The sequence below is a fragment of the Protopterus annectens genome, chromosome 3.part0, assembly GCF_019279795.1.
Source record: "Protopterus annectens isolate FY-2018-M chromosome 3.part0, PAN1.0, whole genome shotgun sequence".
Classification (NCBI taxonomy): Eukaryota; Metazoa; Chordata; order Ceratodontiformes; family Protopteridae; genus Protopterus; species Protopterus annectens.
The window spans coordinates 1918368754-1918393319 of NC_056731.1; the positions used below are offsets into that span (position 1 = coordinate 1918368754).

At 38.7% G+C, this 24566-nt stretch overlaps 1 protein-coding gene across 1 annotated transcript in view; it reads right to left on the reverse strand.

The window, feature by feature from the left end:
* NBEAL2 (neurobeachin like 2) overlaps positions 1–24566 on the reverse strand; it is a 3059867-nt gene that overhangs the window by 1252418 nt on the left and 1782883 nt on the right. Inside the window, exon 19 of the mRNA XM_044066003.1 lies at positions 7573–7744. Within this exon, the coding sequence (XP_043921938.1) occupies positions 7573–7744 (172 nt within the window). The remainder of the gene's footprint in view (positions 1–7572; positions 7745–24566) is intronic.

Sequence of the window (24566 nt, forward strand, 5' to 3'; positions counted from 1 at the left end):
CATTCTTTCAGTCCTAAAACTAAGTCACTCAGTACTTGCATTGTTCAGAGACTATTTAACAGGCCTCCAGCAAGCAATCAAATGGCAGCAAAATCTATCTCCTCTTTTACTTGTCATTCTAGGTGTCCCACAAATATCCATCCTTGGCCCCCTTCTATTCAGACTTTTTACTAACAACCTCCACACTGCTACTCTGCATGCTTCCTTCATTCAGAATGCAGATGATTCCACATTAATATGTGCCGTTTCATCATTCCAACAACTACAACAAATACCTCAATGGTCATTCTCTGCAGTGAAATCATGGCTCTCAGAAGCGTAGTTGACCCTAAATTCTAATAGGACAAAACTCATGCTTTTCCAACCCACAAGAAATGTAGACTCTCCCACACCTTTCAATATATCATCTACAAATAATACAACCATTTCCCCAGTAAGCCAAATAAGACTTCTGGGTGTTGTGACTGACAACAACCTAAAAAACTGACATTCATATAGCAAAAACCATAAAGAAAGTCCATAAAAAAATTAGGTGCCCTATACAGAAATAAGCATTCTCTAACCATAGACACAAAAGCCACCATTGCTAGAACACACTTGATCTCTACTCTACTTTATTTACATCTCGCCAATATTCACAAATCTAAGAAAATCTGATACTGGAAAATTAGAGGCCTGCTACAACAAAACAGCTAGATTTGCCACCAACTCCGATTATAGAACTCATCACTGCATTGCCCTCAAAAAACTCAACTGGTTAGAACTACCGCATCTTTAATATATAACCAACTTACCATGGCCCATAGAATTCTGAACCACCCATTGAAAACCCCTGTCCACCAAAGCCTTCTAAACAGTTACACCAGCAGTAGGCCATTACGCTCCGGTAATAAATATTTATTACATATAACCAAAGCCAACAACACTGTAGGAGACATCCTTTATTCATATTCCATAGCAGAAATCTGGACCTTACTACCAACTAACATAAGATTTCCACAAACTCCTCACAATTCAAAAAAATTCTTAAATCACACTTAGCTAACACAAAGCTACGCTCATGCACTACACCTGTATAAATCTCTTAATTCCCAATTTCAAGGACATGCGTCTTGTACTCCACTGAATCTACATTCTCCTATCTTACCAGTTTACCCTCTCTCTCATTGCAACTACCCAAACTTACCATCCACTATACTTCTAGATAACCCTCATACCTCCTCACTTTACCTTTCCACATATTCCTCTATACTCTCTACCCTGCTCGCTACAAACTGAATCTCCATGCTTACCTATTTCATCACCCTATAGCTTCTTTTTCATTAATAGTTTTTAGCATAAACCTATGGAGAGACAGCTAAATCTCTCTGACAATAGCTTTTTAAAGTTTTTTATTGACTGTTATTACTAGTAACAAATAACTTAATATATAGCTAGCATTGTATCCATTTGAAACCCTATCTATGCACATTTTTTAATTATCCTTTATGTGTTTGCCTGCTATGTACCAATGTATTTTATTCACTGTATGTTTAGTATGTATCTTTGTATATTCTTACTGTTTAAATGTGCAAATGTGGAGCTTTTCTCTCCAGGCCTCCACTGAAAAAGGACTTCTGTCCAGTTGGACTTTCCCAGTAAACAAATGTAAACTAAACTAAAAGAAATAAATAATAAATGAAATTATAGTGCCTTTTGGGAAAACAGCCATCCATACTAGTTATGCCATCGATAAGACACCCCTAAGAATTGGCCTGCTAGTCAGGGATCTGGGAACATATGTGGGCAGTAATTCGGCCTTTGGCCAACATGTGGTCAAAGTAACATGACAATCATTCTATGCCACCCAAATTATAAGTAAAGGCATGGCATCCAGGTCCAAATATGTCATACTGCCACTTTATTTTTTTTTATTTTTTTATTTTTCTTATCAGACCTATCATTGAGTATGACGTCCCCTTCAGCATGAACCTGACCAGAAATATGCAACAGTTGGAATGCCCACAAAGGTTCCTTGCCAGGAGAATTCAGGGTATAAATGCATTGTCCTATACAGACTGCTTTACATACACAGTCTCCTACAGGTTACTGAGAGTAGATCTATGCCTGGCGTATAATGCAGCCTCGGATCTAGCTCTGATGGACCTTTGCACATCCGCAAAATTAACAGCATCAGACTACTAAATCAAAGGATTTAAATTTTACTTGCAACATAAAGAGCACATGTTGACAACACAGATATACGTCTCAAAGGATCCCCATGCTCTGGAACAGGCTCCCCATCTATGTGAAGAGAGTGTAGCCCTAACTCTATTTAAGTGTAACCTTGACCAATGGATGGGAAATCGGAAATTCATCCTGGGTCTGGCACCTATACCTCTGACAGACAGTGGCAGACAGTAACTATGCCCAAACTAACATAACCCCCATATAACCTTTAGAAGCTTCCTAACTAATATACCCCCTTCTAATAAATGCCCTGGATATAGACACAATAGGGCTGGGTTGCACAGCTAGGGTTGTAAAGGCCCTGGTGGTCATTACCATCATATCTCTCAACCTCTTAGTGCAAGAAATCTGGATAAAGGCCCAAAAATAGGGACATATTTTAAATATTGCTTTCATAAACTTAGAAAGTTGCTAGAGTAACGGGGCTTGTTTTAACATACATTTTCTGAAAGATCTGAAGTCTGAAATTCTAAGTGATTTACCAGAAAAAAACACAAATTTTATGAGGAACAGACCAAAAATATGAGCCAAAAATCTGGACATTCTGCGAAAATCTGAACAGTTGAGAAGTATGAGTCTACTATTAGTATATACCTATGACCCTAAAGGTGGAGGCGCTGGTATCAAACACTGACAGCCTCATGCTTGATGCTTAAAAAAAGTTTGACAAGGACAAAGAAATCTCCAGAATTAACTCTTCCTGTTTCATAAAAGCTCTATTAATTCTTCACTTCACCCCCCCCCTCCAGCAGATGCAACCCTTTTCCAGATATCTGACTAAAGGTGATGAACAGTCAGGAATGAAGCAGCTATAACTCACTAGTGGGCACATTTGTAAAATACATGTGGTAAACTCTGACGACCTACAGGAAAGGTCAAAATACATCAGTTTTCCACTATGAAAATTACGTTCAAGACTTTACTCACTGATGTATCAACCAACTAAAAAAGTACAATGAGCTGAACAACAAGTGCTGTCACTTAAAGCTTACTAGATTCAACAGGTTATAAGTCAACTAAAATAAAAAAAATGACTCTCCTTGAGGTTGGTTTGCATGTTGATCCATTTTTGTACTTTGTTACTATGTTCTTATAGTCTTTTTATTTTACAGTTATATTCTCATACTTTTTCCTTACACTTATTTGCTATTTCACTGGCATACATGTTGATTCCTCTTTATGTTAACTTTTAGTGTTAATCTGTTGGTATTTGGTTAACTGTGTTCCTATGTTCTTGGTTCTCAAGTCACAGCACTATCACAACACTAACCAGATCAGATCCCCTACTTCACCACTGATTAGACATATGGTACTAATAGTTCCTGACTCTTACTGGTTAATTTAAGATTGGTTAGCTATCACTTAAGGTACACATGATTTGCCAATCTGGAATGTTTTCTACAGGCCATGTTAAAAAAAAATCTGACTGGTTATTTCACATTCTTTTCCCACTGGTAGAATTACATATATGGATGACTTTCTAATGATTATTTTAAGTGTATTTTATTTTAATTACTTTACATTGGTCCATCTGAATTTACTTTTATTTTAATTATTTTACATTGGTTCATCTGAATTTACTATCTGTACATTGGCTTCTTAGTTGTGATAATGCAGAAAAGTTTAAATCCAATGCCCCATCATACTTCTCAACCTCTTAGTATAAAAAATCTGGACAAAGGCAAAAATAATTGGGGGGCAAAAGTCCAGAGATAGGGATATCTTTTAATATTGCTCTTATAAACTTAGAAGGTTGACAGAATAATACATTTTGAAGTGGCATGCATTTTTTTAACCCAGCCACTGGGGATGCACAAGCCATTGCATTTCTTTGTGCCGGTCCCAAGCCCATATAAATGGGGAGGGTTGCATCAGGAAGGGCATCCGGCGTAAAATTTTGCCAAATTATACATGCACACAACAGTACAGATACACATACCGGATCGGTCGAGGCCCGGGTTAACAACGACCGCCACCAGTACTGTTGGCCAACAGGGTGCTGGTGGAAATTGGGCTACTGTTGGCTGAAGGAGGAGAAGAGGGGGAAGGCATGCCCGAAGGCAGGTAAAGGCTAGGACTGTGATAGTGAGGGTCGGAACTTTGAATGTTGGCAGTATGACTGGTATAGGGAGAGAGCTAGCTGATATGATGGACCGAAGGAAGGTTGGTATATTGTGTGTGCAAGAGACCAAATGGAAAAGGAGCAAGGCTAGGTGTATCGGAGGTGGTTTCAAATTGTTTTAGCATGGTGTGGATGGGAGGAGAAATGGCGTAGGCATTATCCTGAAGGAACAGTATGCTAAGAGTGTTTTGGAGGTGAAAAGAGTGGTGTAATGATGAATGTTGTTAGTGCATATGCTCCACAAGTTGGGTGTGTGATGGATGAGAAAGAAACATTTTGGAGTGAGTTGGATGAAGTGGTGATGACTGTACCCAAAGGTGAGAGACTGGTGATTGGAGCAGATTTCAATGGGCATGTTGGTGAAGGGAACAGAGGGGATGAGGAAGTGATGGGTACGTATGGTGTTAAGCAAAGGAATGCAGAAGGTCAGATGGTAGTGGATTTTGCGAAAAGGATGGACATGGCTGCGATGAATACGTATTTTAACAAGAGGGAGGAGCACAGGGTGACATACAAGAGTGGAGGAAGATGCACACAGGTGGATTACAGCTTATGTAGAAGGGCCAGTCAAAAGGAGATTGAAGACTGTAAAGTGGTGGCAGGGGAAAGTGTAGTTAGGCAGCATAGGATGATGGTTTGTAGGATGACATTGGTGATCAAAAAGAGGAGGATGAGTGTGAGGGCAGCACCAAGGATCAAATGGTGGAAATAGAAAAAGGGTAATTGTGAGGTGTTGTTCAGGGAAGAGTTAAGACAGGCACTGGGTGGCAGTGAAGAGTTACCGAAGAGCTGGGTAACTACAGCAGAGCTAGTAAGAGAAACGGCTAGAAAGGTGCTTGGTGTGACATCTGGAAGGAGGACAAGGCCACCTGGTGGTGGAACGAAGAAGTACAGAAGAGTATACAGAAGAAGAGGTTGGCGAAGAAGAAGTGGGATTGTCAGAGAGATGAAGAAAGTAGACAAGAGTATAAGGAAATGAGGTGCATGGCAAAGAGAGAGGTGGCGAAGGCTAAGGATAAGGCATATGAAGTGTTGTATAAAAGGTTGGACACTAAGGAGGGAGAAAAGGACCTGTACCGATTGGCTAGACAGAGGGACCGAGCTAGTAAAGATGTGCAACAGGTAAGGTTGATAAAGGATAATGAGGGAAACGTACTCACAAGCGAGGAGAGTGTGTTGAGCAGATGGAAAGAGTACTTTGAGGGGCTGATGAATGAAGAGAATGAGAGGGAGAGAAGGTTGGATGATGTGCGGATAGTGAATCATGAAGTGCAGTGGATTAGCAAGGAGGAAGTAAGGATAGCTATGAAGAGGATAAAGAACGGAAAGGCTGTTGGTCCAGATGACATACCTGTGGAAGCATGGAGGTGTTTAGGTGAAATGGCAGTGGAGTTTTTAACTAGATTGTTTAATGAAATCTTGGAAAGTGAGAGGATGCCTGAGGAATGGAGAAAAAGTGTTTTGGTACAGATTTTTAAGAATAAGGGTGATGTGCAGAGCTGTAGCAACTACAGAGGGATTAAACTGATCAGTCACAGCAGGAAGTTATGGGAAAGAGTAGTGGAAGCTAGCTTAAGAAGGGAGGTGATGATTAGTGATCAGCAATATGGTTGCATGCCAGGAAAGAGCACTACAGGTGCGATGTTTGCTCTGAGAGTGTTGATGGAGAAGTACAGAGAAGGTCAGAAGGAGTTGCATTGTGTCTTTGTGGATTTAGAGAAAGCATATGACAGGGTGCCTAGAGAGGAGTTGTGGTATTGTATGAGGAAGCCAGGAGTGTCAGAGAAGTATGTAAGAGTGGTACAGGATATGTACGAGGGTAGTGTGACAGCAGTGAGGTCTGTGGTGGGAGTGACGGATACGTTTAAGGTGGAGGTGGGATTACATCAAGGATCAGCTCTGAGCCCTTTCTTATTTGCAATGGTGATGGACAGGTTGACAGACGAGATCAGACAGGAGTCCCTGTGGACTATGATGTTTGCAGATGACATTGTGATCTATAGTGAGAGTAGGGAACAGGTGGAGGAGACCCTGGAAAGGTGGAGATATGCTCTAGAGAGAAGAGGAATGAAGGTCAGCAAGACTAAGACAGAATATATGTGTGTGAATGAGAGGGAGGATAGAGGAATGGTGAGGATGCAGGGAGTAGAGGTTGCAAAGGTGGATGAGTTTAAATACTTGGGATCAACAGTTCAGAGTAATGGTGAGTGTGGAAGAGAGGTAAAGAAGAGAGTGCAGGCAGGATGGAGTGGGTGGAGAAGAGTGTCAGGACCGATTTGTGACAGATGAGTACCAGTAAGAGTGAAAGGGAAGGTCTACAAGAGGGTAGTGAGACCAGCTATGTTATATGGGTTGGAGACAGTGGCATTGACAAAAAGGCAGGAGTCAGAGCTGGACGTGGCAGAGCTGAAGATGTTAAGATTTGCACTGGGTGTGACGAGGATGGACAGGATTAGGAATAAGTATATTAGAGGGTCAGCCCAGGTTGGAAGGTTTGGAGACAAAGCCAGAGAGGCAAGATTACGTTGGCTTGGACATGTGCTAAAGAGGGATGCACAGTATATTGGGAAAAAGATGCTAAGGATGAAGCTGCCATGTAACAGGAAAAGAGGAAGGCCTAAGATAAGGTTTATGGATGTGGTGAGAGAGGACATGCAGGTGGTTGGTGTGACAGAGCAAGATGCAGAGGACAGGAAGAAATGGAAACAGTTGATCTGCTGTGGCGACCCCTAACGGGAGCAGCCGAAAGAAGAAGAAGAAGAAGAAGAATTGGCATGCATTTTTTGAAGGGTATAATGTCTGAAATTCAATTGTCTGTCATTAGTTATTGGACTTCAATCCTCAATGATTTTCCAGAAAACTGCACATTTTATGAGGAACAGACCAAATATTTGAAACAAAAATCTGGACATTCTGCAAAAATCTGGATGGCTGAGAACTATGGGCCCCTGTGGTTCCTTTTCTATATTATGTGAGAAAGTCTTGACCAAAGATGAAAACTCTTACCATGGAGAACAAATAACAGACAGCAAACTTTGCTCTAACACTGGCTTATTGTTATTATTTTAGTTTATAACATTTACAACCGTACACTTGCAAAAATGAAAAGTTCCTCTTAAGGTTTGAGCCGACTGCCTTTTCTAACATGTTGTAAAGACAAAATGCCTGTAAATGCATCCACCTCTCATAATATTTAAGCACATTGGAAAAACTATCTTTACCTGAAGATTTATCAATCAAGATGTGCAGCTTCTGTGTGTTGCCTGATGATGTTAGTTCTGGCCCAACAAGATCCATTGTTTCCTGTACCTCCTCTGACTCTTTACTCTTCAGAGCAACCTGCTCCAATAGTGGCAGAAATACAGCCATACCACCGATGCAATTCACCACATCCTGAAAGAAGAACGTCAGGCTATTAGCAACTTTCCCAACAAAGAAAGATGTTCACACAATCAGCACTGCAACACTAATATTCTATTTGAAGTTGTTGAAGCCTTTATGACTTTAAGCATGAATCCCACAAAAACCAAGGGCCATTTGGTAACTTCAGTCTATATGACACGTGTTTACTTGGACTGAAGAATTTACAAGTCACATAGTTTGCAAATCCAAAGTTTTGATATTTGTACAGGAGTAAAAATGTCAGAAAAAAAACAGAACAGCTATGCATCACTGTATACAAGAGTTTTGTCTACTGCTTTCAGCAAGCTATCCTCTGTTCAAAGTTAATATCCCTTCATCACTGTACTCTGCTTCGTCACTGTGCAAAAAGTACTAAACTTTTTCATATGGCCGTGCAGATCTTCAAGGAGAATAAAAGACGCCATACAGAATATTACATTCATAAAGTTGCAGAAAGTATTCTAAGAATTAAGCCAACATGGCAATAGAGAAAGGACTTTTTATCAATAAGGTTGACTGCAAGTACTACAGAAAATAGGCAAGAGGGGCCTGTAATTTATTGGAGTAAACATGCAAAGGAACCAAGGTACTGGCAGCAGATAACTAGAGACGGAAAGGTAATAGAGTTGAATGAGACCAATAAGAAGTTTGGATTGCAAGTTACAGACTCCCTTCCATACCAAGGATTGAAATCACAGTATAGGTAGACAGAAAGGGATAGAGGAGTCTGAAGTGAAAGAACCAGAAAGAGATGGTTTTTAGTCAAATCTAGAACAGTAGCTGCTGTTAAAATGGATAATTAGTAAGGCGTATAAAACATTGCACAATAACTATAATAATTAACCAGAGGAGATTAAAAGAGGTAGAGAAGAGAGACTGGAAAAGCAACTTACAAGGCAACAAAGGGAGGAGATATGTATGGCCCCCAAGTATGCAACAAAATCCAGAAGGTTTAGTATTTTTGCTAGGGAGTGTTTGCATAGGTATTTCTATACCCCATGAAACCTTCAAAGAATTTTTCTTCAGACAGGTAGCAAATGTTGGTGGTGTGATGGGGAAGAAAGAGGTAACTGGTAACAAGTTTTTTTTTTTTGGATTGTAGTGAGTTCGCAGATTTTAAATATTCCCTGTAGAACACTGTCAGAAATATTGGTGGGAGTAAATGGTTGTAACTAAGAAAATGATTCTTTTGTGCTGGGACACAGGATCTGAATTGCCTAGACATATAGTAAGGCCTTAAGTTTAATTCTGTTAGCTATCAAAAAGGCAATTACTAGAAAATTCAATTAATCCAACAGTATTTAAAGTAAAAGAATATTATAAATGAGATAAAAGAACTGGAAGAGAGATGTTTAGAAAAGGGAAGGAGCAAACTGCATAGAAAAAAATGGAATTTGTGAGAACAATACATACTGAATAGCATTTAGATGGAAGAGTGAGGTTTAAGGGAAAGACAGGAATTGAACATTTTATGTAATGTTGAACTGACAGTTATAAAGAAAGAAAACGAGTATGATGTTTAATGTATACAAATGAAAAAAATTGGGTCTATATTAAAACCACAAAAACTCAGTGCAAAGGATGGCTTTCACATCAAAAATGCTGTTCGTCGAACCCCCTCCACCCCCCGCTTATTATACATACTAACACCGAGATTGCCCTACAGTGAGGAAAGGGCAACATTTCTTACTATAACAGGTCGTTGAGCGGCATTTTTTTGATGTAAAATGCCATTCGCTGAACTGAGTTTTCGTGGTTCTAATATAGACCTGAAAAAAGTTATTATGATTTGTTTTCTTTTGTATTAAAATATGTAAGAGTCTTAAGTGATAATTTAATAAAGGTGTTTAAAAAAAACTAACTTTTTCATATGCCCCATCTCTAACATAGTATTAGAACTTAAGTTCTGCCACACCAAATTAAATTTGGCAGACTGCTCCATCAATAAGGCATTCCCTATGCAAATAAAACTTTCTCAAGCCCCTACTGTTTCTCTCTGCACTAGTCTTTTGCATATGCTACTGATGTCTTACTATCACTTCCCACCTCAGAATCTGGCAAGTACTAAACGGATCCATGGCAAGGCAAAAAAGTTAAAACCAATGAATCCTGCTACATCAAATCAGAATTATTTAACCCTACACGCAAACAGATAAAATGATTGGAATGTAAAAAAGAAATGAAATAAGCATGTCCCCTTGCACCTACCAATGCACCCTTTATTTAAATATGCTAACTCCACATTCGCACAGGTGCAGAGAAAGGGCAAATAACTGCAATAACAAAAAAATTTCTTGTTCTCTCTCTTTAGCACTATGCTGCAGACAGTCGAATGGCACTCAAAAGCAGAGTTAAAATGAGACTTCTCACTCCATTATTAACATTCTCTCCAATGCAAGCTAAAGTGACATGATCCACCAACGATGAAAACCAAAACCCTCAAATCATAGCATGAACAATAATCACTTTATTACTACAGTTCCAGTAGCAGTGATACTCACTGTTACTATGATTCAGTGCTTGTGGTCCAGTGTTTAAGGACTCAGTGAAAACTGGCTTTGACAAAACTTATTCCCCTACCTTCAAGTGCACCAATGCAACCAGACAGTTCTTCAAACAGCTACCCTGCTAGTTGTGAATCATTCTGGTTGACATTTGCCCTCCACTAAAACTGCCTACTTCTTTCTGTATGTGAAGTCATTGAACCAAAACAAAGTACACAAGTTGCAATAATAGACGAGTGTGAGGGTGGAGAGGGAGCCTGTTGATGATGACTCTCAAGCTTTTATACAACTACAATACAGGCATGTTCTAAAGAAATGTAAACCTCCGCTTTATAACACTATCAATGAGCTGTTTTACAATTAATAACCAAAAAGGCAACAACATTTACCCACTTGTTAATTCATACAGCAACATGTACATTACCTATATGACTACCACATTCTTAACTCCGCTGCACAGTCACTAAAGTTATGTCTAATGCATTATGATTTTTGTATTACAGCTTTTATTTCCCATGTATATCCATTTCTTTATGGGCAGTGCAGAAACTGGGTTTGACCTAGGTCACTAAGGTCAACTAAAATGAAAGCAACAACAGATTGTGAAGAGGTTGCTAAAAGTATTACACTAATTATGGTGATATTACAAAGCTACACAGAGCAATGTGCTTTGCTCTGCACTTGACTGCATACTAATAATCTTTGGACATTCTTTCTGAGGGACATATTCATTTTTTTCGCATGTTTATATTACAACAGAGCTTAATGCCATCTGTGAAAACAAACAACTTGCAGTACATTTATTTTAACTAAGTCTCTGAACAGGCCAGTCTAACTGGCTCCTGTATTACCTTATTTATATTTGCAATCTCCCATGAACTGACAAGAGATTATACAAACTGTACTGTGCCAAATTAACAAAATGCTGCTTCCTACCCATTGAAAGTAATACTCAAGTGTTTTCATATGCTTTAAAGCTTAGAAAAGCTGATGTGACAACTGTCAAATGGTTAGCTGAAGAAGAATCAGAGGAATTCCACTACTCATTTCTTATTAACTATCACAGCTACAAAGCCAAGTTTGCTCTGACATGACTTTGCCGACAGAAAATTGAAAGGTGTATTACTCTACGGCCTTGTGTGTTTATAACTAACTTTACATCCTTTTTTGACTACTGATTCTAGTGATTTGCCAGCTAAAACTATAAATATACATCATGACTTATCATCTACAGTATCGTACTCCATTCAGTTGTATGGAAATAATGCATACTTATAACAAGACACTGTACACATCTGCAAGTGGCTCAGTCAGTTGGCTATCCTCAGTATATGCCATATGGCCTAGAAGCTAGGAGTGGGAGTGGGTCAAATGCAACCTGGTCAGACTGGGAGGAAAAGGATGGACAATGGCAAAACATTTAAAGGGGCTTGTTCCCCTTTATCCTGAACATACCTCTTAGAGTAAGAAATCTGGACAAAGCTATAAATAAAAGTGGGACAAAGGCACAAAAATAGGGACAATTTTAAATATTGCTCATACAAACTTAGAAAGTTGATAGAACAGGTTTTGCATTAGCATGAATTTTCTGAAGGGTATTAAGTCTCAAACTCAAATGTCTCTCATTTTCTAACTTCAATCTTTAATGATTTGCCACTAATTTTCCATAAAACCACACATTTGTGAAAAATGGACCAAAGATATGAGTTAAAAATCTGTACAGTTGAGAGGTATGAAGTACAAACCACAAAACTGATTGTATTAAATAGGGAGACACCTGCAAGGGGGATACACAAAAAGCCAGTTTAGTTTGGTTTACACTGGCCATAAAAAGAAAGAACCACTCCACCAATCACATCTTTTCATCATCCAAACTTAAGAGCATGAATGAAGCACCTAACTCCCTAGCAGCATCAGAGCTCTTATTATATTATCATATGTTTGTTTTTCCCAGCAACCCAAAATGATCCCCATAAATGACACAATCACAGTCTCTTCACCAATAGAACAAACACCTTACAGTCAAGTTTAGCAGAGAAATGAGCCTGTACAAGAACGCCAATGTCTTAGATTTACTCTCCTAGGGCAGCAGTTACATTAACATCTTATTTCTAAGAATTTAGTATGGTAGCATCTCTCAGTATTTCATGCATAATGAAAAGCTGGAACTGCAGCAACTGCTCCTTCCCCATATTTAAAACCTCCATGGGAAGCCTGCCTGCTCTAGAAATATCCGCTTGCTCTTGAACCACTGCTTGTAATTTTTTTTAAACAATATCTCTGCTGAATTATCAATTATGACACAGGCAATCATGGATTTATAAAAATGTAAACAAACCATATTAACATTTTCAGTTGCAAACATTATACATCACACATAATCTTCTATAGAGTCACTATCAGTCAAACATGACATTACACAGCTCATTCAAATCTTGCCTTCCCTTAAACTTCATTCCTCCTCCAAAACATTACTCTGCATGTGCTGTTCCCACAATTCCCATTTTTCTATGTAATTTGTTCCTACCCCTTTCTAAAGATCCAACTTGCAGTTCTTTTATCTTTGTTACTATATTTACTATTCTTAGTATTACTGGTTTATACTTTAATTTCCATTTTCTAGTAATATTTTTTTGGCAACCATTAGAATTAAACCCAGCAAGGCCTTTTTATATCTAGAAAATTCCGATTCTGTTTCACAGGTCAAAAAATCATTTCCATAGTTACATATTTGCTCACTCAGTATTTCTGACAAGAGTAGTCTGCAAGGAATCTTCCAAGTCTGCCAACTCATTATACTCCTAAAAAATATCTTCCCAATTACCTTTTTCTTCCCCAAACACACCTGCAGCATTTGCAATTTACCTTAGAAAAAATTATTTGTGGAGTCTGCTTGAGATATAAAAAATACCTCTGCAAACACTTTCAAGTTGTTTGTCTTTTGGCTTTTTCCCGGTAAGGGGTCGCCACAGCGGAACTCCGGTCTGCTAATGATTGGCAGTAGATTTTTATGAAATGCTGAGGTGCCAGCTCGACGCCCAACCTTCAACGATGGCACGCCCATTTACGCACGCATGTCTTTCGAACGCTACCCAACCGCGGGGAGGACATGCAGACTCCACACAGAAGGCACTCCCAAGCCACGCCGAGAATCGAACGGGAGAACCTCTTGCTGTGAGGTAACAACGCTACTGCTGTACCACCGTGGCAAGTTATACAAATACTTTCAAGTAAGGATCCTAAATCTTCTACAATTTGTTGCACATTTGGTAGCCATACATATCTTCCCATTGCCTCTTTGTGAATTGCTTATTCAGTCTCTCTCCCAATCTTTTCTAACCTACTCTAATTGATTCCTATAGTTATCATGCAATATTTTATATACCCTACTAATTATCCCTTTTTGAATGGCAGCTTCTGTTCTAGATTACACTAAAAAATTCTACCACTGCTCATATTTAAACTTATGATTCCCTATATGAGTCCCTCACAGGGAAGACAATCTCTAGCCTGCAATCCAAATGGATTCTTGGCTTCTTCCCATTCTATTACTTTTCCCTCTCTAATTAACTGTTCCCAACACTTTGATTCCTTTGTCAGTTTTCTCGCGTAAATTCCAGCCCCCTCTTGTCTATTCCCTGTATCCTTAAGTGCAGTCATTCCTATTGGCAGAATCTCCTTTCTCCACTCCTGTGTTGGCTTAGTTCTTAGAATACTTACGTTAGAATATTATATACAGTTACTGTTATTCTCCGTAAGGATCTGCATTCAAAATTCCAGTCTCTCTTTATTTCTAGAGCTTTCCCCATTTCATCATTATCCCCTTCCACTTTGAGTTATAACTTTCTGCTTGTGCTATGTATAGCATCCTTAACCTATAGCTCTGAATTACCCCTTCAAATCACGTAATCCCATACCACCTTGTTCTATTGGAAAGATAAACTTATCCAACTTGACTCTTGCCCTCTTCCCCTCCCAGATAAAATCCTTCAACTCTTTATTGTTATCAACAACTTCTCCTCTGGATGCCATGGCTTGTAATTCTAAACTGAATGGACTTTTTAATTATTTTTTGATATTGACCTAATTTTGGTAACTGAATTTGGTCAAACAAGTGTCTTACAGTCTCTTGATATCCCTAGAATACACAATCCCCTTCACAAATATTCTTATATTATTTCTGGAATAGTCTGAACATGTCTTACAGAGTTACTTAGGTTCTCTCTAATATTCTTATTTGAAAAATTCCCCTCTCTACTTTCTGCTGCTGCAGCACAATCACCAGTGGCTTATCTGCTTTATCATCACAGAACATAACTTTTAAGTATTACCATTTGGAATAGAAACCTTTTGTCTACATAGCTCCACAAGCTCTGTTTAGTTATACCCAAAAGTTATTTTTCCCCAGATGTTAACTTGGATCCTTTTTCTTGCAATACTTTATGATCTGCAATTAATTATCACTCATACTCCTACATAATTATGCACAATTAGTCTAAAATTCATTTTTAGGTGTTATTATTCAACTAGTGTATCCACCTCCAAACCAGAGAGCTTTTGTTGCAACAACTGTTCACCACACATTTAGACCTGTTGCATATGCAACACGTAAGAGGGGAAATGTCGATGTTTTGAAGACTTCTGAGACCTAACTCCCCAAAGTTCAACCAGAGCTGTTGCATGGTCTAATATTAAAATTAGACTTGGTGACAACTTCTTGATCATTACATATACTCTTCAATGAGCAACACATTGTCGATCCTTGACCAATTGCTGTATCCCAAAGAATAAAAAGTATAGGGGCTCTATTTTGTTCACCAGGTAAAAAGGAAATGTATCTATCAGACCCACTATTCTACATTAAAGACTAAAACCTTCTCTACCGATATTAACCTTCTGCCTTGAAGACCTTCATCCACTACCAGCATGCTCATAATCAAGTTGCAGTCTCCCAAGAGTAACAACCGCCAACCTCTTTGAACATCTAAATGGGGTTGGGGGGCACAAAAAGAACTGAATACAGTACAGAAATTCCTCAAATAATTCTTGGCTAAGGCAGTGTCGGCCCACAGGATCAATGTTTCCACTACCTGAATCCTGCTATTTTTGGGAATGAACGTTAACACTTCTACGTCTAGCCCCTTCTGAGCCCAAATAAATGACTGTGATAACTTAATCATAATCAACTTTTTATGCTCACATATATTTAAATGGATCACCAAGAATGAAACAACCATTTTTTATATTTTTATGAATGCAAGGACTCTCTCTGTCTTAACTGGATTTGGCAGCCTCTTGTCATTTACTCAAACTTTTAATGGGATAGAATATAATATGCATGATATATAATTTGAAATGGTACATATTACAGAGTGATGCAGTGTAAAGAATGAACATATGGGATACATAGACAGTCTGGCCATCAATGGCACCATGCCCAAAACCTGCACAAATTTCTTTGGAGGGGGTTACACTACACAATCACCCATTTTTAGTATGACAGTCATCTGTCAACATTAACTGGTCATACTCTAACACTCAGCCCTTTATTTTTTTTTTTTTATCATTCCATCTCACCACCACTCATCAGTTCACATCTTGATCCCCACAGGCATGAAACTGTTCACACATTTTCAGTTTCAATCATCATTCTCTTAAACCATGTTAGAAATGCAAAAAATGTTTAAAACGTAATTTAACAACCTCCCCATTAAACAGCAGGTATACATTAACATTTGGAGAAAAGTAAATACTTTACATAACACGTCAATGAAAAAAGTCTGCCTTTTAAAACTCTCTCCAAAATTCTCCCATGACTCTATTATATACTACATTAATATTATATGAACATTAAACATAAAATTAATCAATTTTAAACTCTTACTGACCAACTGACCTCATTCTTTGGGAAGTGTACACTGCCAAAATCATTCACCATACATTGCAGGAACTTCACTTAATCCCCAGTCACTCATATGAGGTAGACAAACAGTATTTCTTATGTCTACTATAAACTGTGCTTTATACAATCAAAACAAATACCTACATTTATAGCATACCACACAAAGTTTTACCCAGTCAATTTCTTGCTGCGTTCTGATTCTGCAGCTCAGACACAAATTCTTGGAGTGTCATCTTCTAAGGGAAATGCCTACTTGATTAACTCTTAATGAAGACTCCGGCTCATCACTTGTTACAGCAATGGTTTGATTTGTTTGGCTAGCCTCATTAAACCAAACACTACCGCCTAGGGGTTGTTAAAAGTCTGTACTTCCCTGGGGAAAAAGAGCTTGAATACTGCTGGAACCTCCATGATTCCTGTCTGCACAACCTATAGTCAGTATCAAAGTATTCCTTCATTTACTCGACAGGGAATGATTCTGCTCCACAAAAATCCTCCTGCATTCATAAATTATATTCATAACCACTTTCCACAAGCTTGCGAGTATTTGTTCCTTCTAATTCCAAGCCTTGGACTGGGCCAGAATCATACAAGGAGAGTGCTGATTATCGTCTGGTACAGACACATGGTATAGTGAACTCTTTCTAGTTTTATCTCCTCTTCCCTCTTCCAGGATCACTTCACCCAAAACCTTATGATAAAGCCCATCAAGTTATTACATTCAGCTTGTTCTAGGAACTCTTTTAATGAAACACTCTCCTACCTTAAGTGAGATTTATTGTCAATTAACACTGCTTCAACAAGATTCAATCTCACCTCCAATGTCTGAAATTTTGCTTTCAGTTCTACATCTCATCAATCAGTATTTGTAGTGTGCCAGTGTTTTAGTGCACCCTCAGTCTCTTGAGAATGCTGACACAGTTAATTGTGATGTACTCTTCAAAGCTACTGCTCATCTTTTGCAGCTCAGACACACAAGATCCAAAGAGACACTATTCAATGAACCGGTCCATCATCATATGTTTTTATTCAGTAATAAACAGTAATCAAACTGGATATTTTAACATGAGAAGCACAGTTTTATTTATTTATTTTTTTGCATTTATGAATATGAAATTGTTTCATTTCCACTACTGCACAGGGATGTGCTGCTTTTTTTTTTACTTTACTGAATTATCACTTAAGACATTGGCAAACATACATTTATATAAAAGAAAACAAACCATGTTAACATGTTCACAGTTACCAACCTTATATATCACACACAAGCCATTATACAATTATCAGTCCAATAGTACACAAACTGATTAATTCCTGCCTTCCCTTAAACCTCAGTCTTCCTCCAAAACATTATCCTGCATGATTGTCCCCACATTTTCCTTTTCTAAAGATTCCACTTTCAGTTCTTTTATCTCCATTACAATATTTACTACTTCAAGTACAGTTGGTTTGGACTTAGACTTCCATTTTCTAATAATTGCATTTTGGCAGCCACCAGAATTAACTTAACAAGGCCTTGCTACGTCTAGGCAATTCAGATCCTGTATCCTAGCTCAAAAAATAACTTTGTAAGTTACACCCATTTGCTCACCCAATATTTCTGACAAAGTACCCTGTAGGGAACTGGAAACAGGGACCAAAAAGCAGTACAACTTTCGCCACAGAAGAGACAACTAATAAGCCACAGGATGCAAAAATTTAATGAAGTGAAGCGCTTTTACCTGCTCGAACAGCAGACTTCATCAGACAAAATTAATGTGCTGTTGGTTACAATTTATACTTGTGGTAACATCCACAACTAGCAACAATTAAACAATTGACTTAATTAAGACATCAATTAAACAGTCAATTAAAACACTTAAGTAAACATGCTCATTTTACTAAAACCTCATAAAATTGACCAAATATTTAAAACCAAATAAAATTGAAAATAAATTTGATTAATATCAATACCCCACACAGCTCAAAGTGACTCAAATAAATACATAAATATAACTATGCTAAAGTGTAAAGTATATACAATTTAAACAGCTTGGATAATTTCATATTATTTAGACTAGCTTGCTAAGCAGTACCTAATGCTGTCATGACAATTCACTCAATATCATATAGGTGTTGCACGTGGTAATAAACCAAGACTGGGGAAACCAGTCTATGGGTATGAATATTATTAACTGTGCCACAATGCTTGTTCGTTCCGCATAGTTAAATAATATCAAAGTGTGTTGGTGAATTTGATGCATGAACTCTAAACCAAAAAAATGACCAAAAATTGTTTTTCATAGAGGCTAAATGTAAGAGTTCAGTTAGAATTCAAAAGAAAAACTGATCTAACCTAACTCACTAGTAGTAAAAGTGATACTAGGGTTATAAAACAAAAAGCTATCTTGTGAGGCTCTTTAGTTTTAAGACACTGCTAATTGAGCAACTATCATTAAGGCCTGGTTGTGCATAAGCATTCAACCTAGTCTACCATTTAAGTTCTGACTCCTCAAGTAGCAGTTTAAGGGGAGCACCTCTTTTCTTTTCTAGTACCTGGTCAATGACCATAAATTTAAAGGAATGGTCGCTAAATGAGATTACATGTCTAGCTAATGCATTTTCTTCCTTCCTTTTCCTCATTGCGTACTGATGCTCGTAAATGCGCTCTCTCAATTTACGTTCGGTCTTCCCTACGTAAAATCCTGGACACTTCTGGCATTGTGCCAAATACACAACCATGCCTGTGTTACAAGTTGCTCTACATCGCAGGTTAAAATAGTGACCATTTACACAAAATCTATTAGTTTCATGTATATATTTGCAATAATTGCAATTTTGACATTTATACATGCCAGGTATTCTTGTGAAACTAGAGTTGGAATTTTCGAAGAGGGATTTCATATTTTTACCTCTCCTAAAGGTTATATCCAAATGGTTACCAGAAATGACCATGAATCCTTACAGATCTGGTTTTCACGTACTAAGTATTTCTGTAGGAAGGCGTATAACACTATTAAAAATAATCTTGAAGAGATGTTCCATGATGGGTGTATAGACCAAGATCAATTCAATTACTTGAAGACCATTTACCCAAGATTCCCATGTATATTTGGGATACCTAAGATACATAAAGGGCTACATGATCCTCCTATGCGCCCCTTAGTAGATGGTAGAGGTTCCCCTACGTACACTTGTGCCAAGCTTGTTGACCATACCCTACAGAAATACTTAGTACGTGAAAACCAGATCTGTAAGGAAAGAACATGCTTTTGTCTAGCATTCCTTCTCATTTGACACTGTAATGCCTACATTTGTTAAAACTATAAAAGAAGAAAAGAAAAAGGCACTTGTTTCCTTAGCATTTATGACAAACAATAACTGAAAATACTTTAAAATTTGTATCATGAAATGTCCCATGTAAACACTTTTAAGAACAAAAACGGTTTTACTTACTTTTCTTTTTTCCTTTTTTTATCTCCTTCTCTCCTCAGTGTCCTTCTAAACAATTATGACATGAAGTGGGGCATATGCATTTCAGTCCCTCACAAGTTTAACAGTCAGCAAAAGTCCAATCTTTCCACTTTTTCCTTATAAAGTCAATGGATGTGCTGTTTTAATACAAATCATTTTCTCAGTACTTCTAGTTTACTCTTACGTTACATAATGTTTATGGTGTGCATGTGTTGTGTGTGCGAATGTCATGTTATTTGCTTTGTAGTGCAACAGGGACACTTGGTTTACTTTCATTTTTATTTGTGAACATTTCATCTGCTATAGCTGAAGATACAGGACTACCTTTTATCAGAGGAGCCACATTAGGCTGCCTTTTTTACTGGATTCACTGAAGGTTTTACTTGTAATGCAGGTACTAGTAGTAAGAAAGATGGCAGCATGTATTGTTCCACTCCTTGGATATCATGTGATTTACTTACAGAGAATTTGAATAATGTGTATTTCTTTTACACGATTTGCATTTGCAATGTTTCCCTGATGAAGGAAATAGAGCTCAACAGCTAGTAGCATTGAGAAGGAATGTTAAGACTTAATTATACTGATCAATAAAATGAAACCACTAAACAATATAATTAAAATGCTTTGCCATTCAATTGAGCTGCAAATTAATTTTATCAGCAAAATATTTCAAACATAGTTGGTCAGGATGTTCTCCAGAGATCATTTCCGGACTTCTTTGTGTGTATATTGCCTGATTTTCAACCAGACCACTGATTGATCTGTTTGTTTGCCTTAGAATATTAATAAGTTTACACTGTAAAATAATGCAGCAAACATACATGATACAAGGGTAAAGAATATTATGATGTTACACACAACCAAAGCCTTAATTAAAAAGTTATTTTCAATGAGATCTTGAAAGCACAGTCGACTACAGCTCTGAACGTGATGAAGTACAGAGCCTCAGATGGATCTGGAGCTGATTTTATCAAGCCTAACACTCAGAATCTTCAGCAGGCTCGAGCCACTGCAGCACAATAATCAAATAAGAAAGTGAAATCAGATTGTCAGAAATTTTAGGAAGGTGAAGGTTATTTGTGCAAAAATTACTGTTTAGTAGAATCCAGCCATTTGTGACCTCAAGGTCTGTCTGTAAATCACTGCTTAAATTCTTGTAGATTCATATTCATAAGTTCAGTAATACTGTTTATCCATCTTAACCTTTGTTACCCTATTCTTCTTTTGCCTTCAATCTTCACCAGCTTAACAGTCTTCTCCAGTTAATCCTTTTTTCACATTATTTGGCCATATTATCTGAATTTTAGTTTTACCATGAAACCTCTCAGTTAATTAAAAAAGAACTTTCAATTAGTACTCTGTGATTGCTTCATTAAGAACTAACTCATTTGATTGTCTTGTAATCCATAAAATTTGCAAAAGCATCAATTTTTCAGCACACAACCTTACTTATAATCCAATTCTCACAGCCATATGCTATTACTAGGAAAACCACAGCTTTGACAATATGGACCTTTGCTAACAATGCCTTTCCTCTTTAAAATCTTATCCATATTTGTCACAACTTTCCTCTCAAGAGGCAAGTATCAATTTCACAACTAAATCACCATCTAAAGACATATTTGAGCTAAGGACAACAAAACCTGTCAGTGCCATTACTTCTTCAATTATTTACAAAGAACTAATAAGTCTAGATGGCATAATCTTATTTTTTTAATTCATCAAAAAGCTCTTCAACTCTTCTCAGTTTTCAGCCATTACAGATCAAGAGTATTTATCCTCGTAATTTTTACCCCAGATTAATCCAATCTTGTATTAAGCACAATATATAGAAGTTATGTTCTTACCATAACGTTCCATGTTAGTTGTCTTCTTCTCGCCTTCTTCTTGCTGGATGGGTTCGGAGCCGACCTCGGCTCCGACTCGGCCACTCTAAAGCTCGAGAGTTGGTTCCACCGGCTCGAGGCTCCCCTTATATCCCACAATGCTAGGCGAGAGTTACCTCAGATCTCGTTTGTAAGCTAACCCCAGCTTATGATAGTAACAGTATAAAACAGAATAACTATAACAGAGTCCACCTCTAACAACAGGGAGAAGAAGGGTGACCTACATCCTGAAACAAGAAATATGCGTAATAGCATATAGCTAAGAAAGAGGTGGTAGAAAGAGAGGTCACGATCACAACTCCTCTAGGTCTGTCCAGGCCAGGGGGAAGGAGGGTGGGATGCAAGAAGAAGGCGAGAAGAAGACAACTAACATGGAACGTTATGGTAAGAACATAACTTCTATATGTTAAGTTGTCTATCTCGCCTTCATTCTTGCTGGATGGGACCGCGTCCCTAGCACCTTGTCCCGGGTGGCCTAACGGAACAGACTCCTGAGAACAGTGGAACCAAAATTAGCTCTATGCCTAGAAGCTAAATCCAACTTATAATGGGAAATAAAAGTGTGAGGAGTAGCCCAAGTAGCCGCTGCACAAATGGTGTCAATAGGCAGTCTGTCTTGGAAGGCTAGAGAAGTAGCCAAAGCTCTGGTGGAATGGGCTTTAGGTTTATTAGGCAGTTTCTGGTGTCTAATCTCATAAACAAGGGTAATCAGAGATGTTAGCCATCTGGATAAAGATACCTTTGAAACTGGAAGTCCCTTTCTGCTTTCCGATAGGAGACAAACAGCTGATCAGATTTTCTGAATAGTTTCGTCCTGTCCAAGTAGTACCTTAATTGACGATGAACATCCAGGTAGTGTAATTTTTGTTCAGACCTATTTGAATACTCGGGAAAAAGACAGGAAGGTCAATGCATTGGTTTAGATTTGATGTTGAAACCACCTTAGGCAAAAGGACGGGTTAGTTCGTAAGGAAACTCTGTCCTTATGAAACACAAGGTAAGGAGAACGACAACTGAGTGCTTGAAGTTCTGAAATTCTTCTAGCTGATGTGATAGCCACCAGAAAGAGAGTTTTCCATGATAATAACTTTAAGGAACATGAAGCTGCAGGTTCGAAAGGGGAAAGAATCAAAGAAGCAAGAACTAAATTTAGGTCCCAAGGAGAAGGAGGATTTCTTACAGGAGGTCTGAGAAGAAAAACTCCTTTCAAAAAGGCTTTGCAGAGTTTGTGGGACATTAGGGCAGATTCAGAAATACCCACATGGAAATTAGAAATAGCTGCCAATTGAACCTTAAGAGTAGATGGAGATGAACCTGCATGGAAGAGTTCAGCTAGAAAATCAAGGACTAGTTGGATGGAAGCGGTGAAAGGATCTATGTCCTTTCCTTGTGCCCAATATGAGAAGCGTTTCCACTTACTCAAATAAATCTTTCGAGTGGAAGATTTATGGGAAGCTATCAAAATATCTCTAACAGAGTGAGATAATTGAGGAAGCCTGGCTACGGTTGGAATTGGAGGAACCAAGCAGTGAGGTTCAGAGAGGGGAGGGAGCGATGAAACTGACCCGACTGGTGGATCAAAAGATCTGGAACTAGGTCCAGATTCCACGGTCGCTCAAAAGAAATCGATGTAGAAAGGGGAACCACACTTGTCGAGGCCAGTAAGGAGCAATGAGGATCAATGAGGCCTTCTGAGCGATAGCTTTCTGTATTACTTGAGAGATCAGTGGGAAAGGAGGAAATGCATACAGAAGTCCCGGGGCCAAACTTGGACTAGCGTCCCTGCTGGGTTGGCCTGGTAAAGGGAATAGAGTGAAGTACTCTCTGCACTTGCTGTTTTGGGGAGTAGCAAAAAGATCACAGCAAGGCTGACCCCACTTGAGAAATATCTCTCTCACTACAGAGTCTTTCAGAGACCACTCGTGAGGCATGAGAATAGCTCTGCTCAACTTGTCCGCAATGTGATTGGACTTCCCGGAGATGTGCGTTGCTATCAGAAAACGCTGAGAAGAAATCGCCCATTGCCACAGTCTGAGTGCTTCTCGACACAGGGGTATGATCTGGTTCCGCCTTGTTTGTTGATGTACCACACTACAGACATATTGTCTGTCTGGATTGCAATCGTTCCCAAGGGAAGAGAGTCTTGAAGGGCTTGCAACGCTAAAAGCACTGCTCTCATCTCCAGAACATTTATGTGCAAGTGGCATTCGTTTGGTTGCCATGTGCCCTGGACTGTCCTGCCCTGATAATGCCCCCACCCGATCAGGGAGGCATCCGTTGTCAGAGTAGCAACCGGAGGAGGTGGAACAAATGGTCTCCCCAACAGGAGCTGGGGAAGACATCCACCACATGAGATGCTTTTGCACGCGTGATCATAATGGTGTGAGACATTGGAAGTTCCTGGTATGACCATTGAGAAAAAGCATCCACTGAAGGATCCGCATGTGGTATCTGGCCAATGGGAGAGAGGTATGGCGCTGCCATGATTCCCAACACCTTTAGAACTAACCTGGCCTTGGCTCTGTTGTTGTTGAGAAGAAGAGACACCAATTTTGAATGTCTGATATCCTTTGGTTCGTTAGTGTTGCAGACATGTTTACAGTATCTAAATTTGCGCCTATGTAGGTAATAGTACGACAAGGCGACAAAACAGACTTTTCGCAATTTATTGAGATACCCAGTTCTTGACAGCGAAAAGTGTAATCTCTGGCCATCAAAAGGAGATGCTTGGTGGGAGCTGTGAGGAGCCAGTCGTCCAAATATGGAAACACCTGGAATCCTTGTCGTCTCAGGTGAGAAGCTACCACTGCCATGCATTTGGTAAACACCTGGGGGGCAGTGGTGAGACCAAAGGGCAGGGCCCTGAATTGAAAATGACTGGTTCCCAGCCTGAAGCGGAGGAATCTTCTGGAGCGCCTGTTCATTTTATGTGATAGTACGCGTCCTGAAGGTCTATAGAGCACATCCAGTTTCCTTTTCCCAACAGGGGAAGAATGGATTGCAGCGTGACCATCCGAAATCTTGTTTTCTTGACCGATCTGTTCAAGATACTGAGATCCAAAATTGGT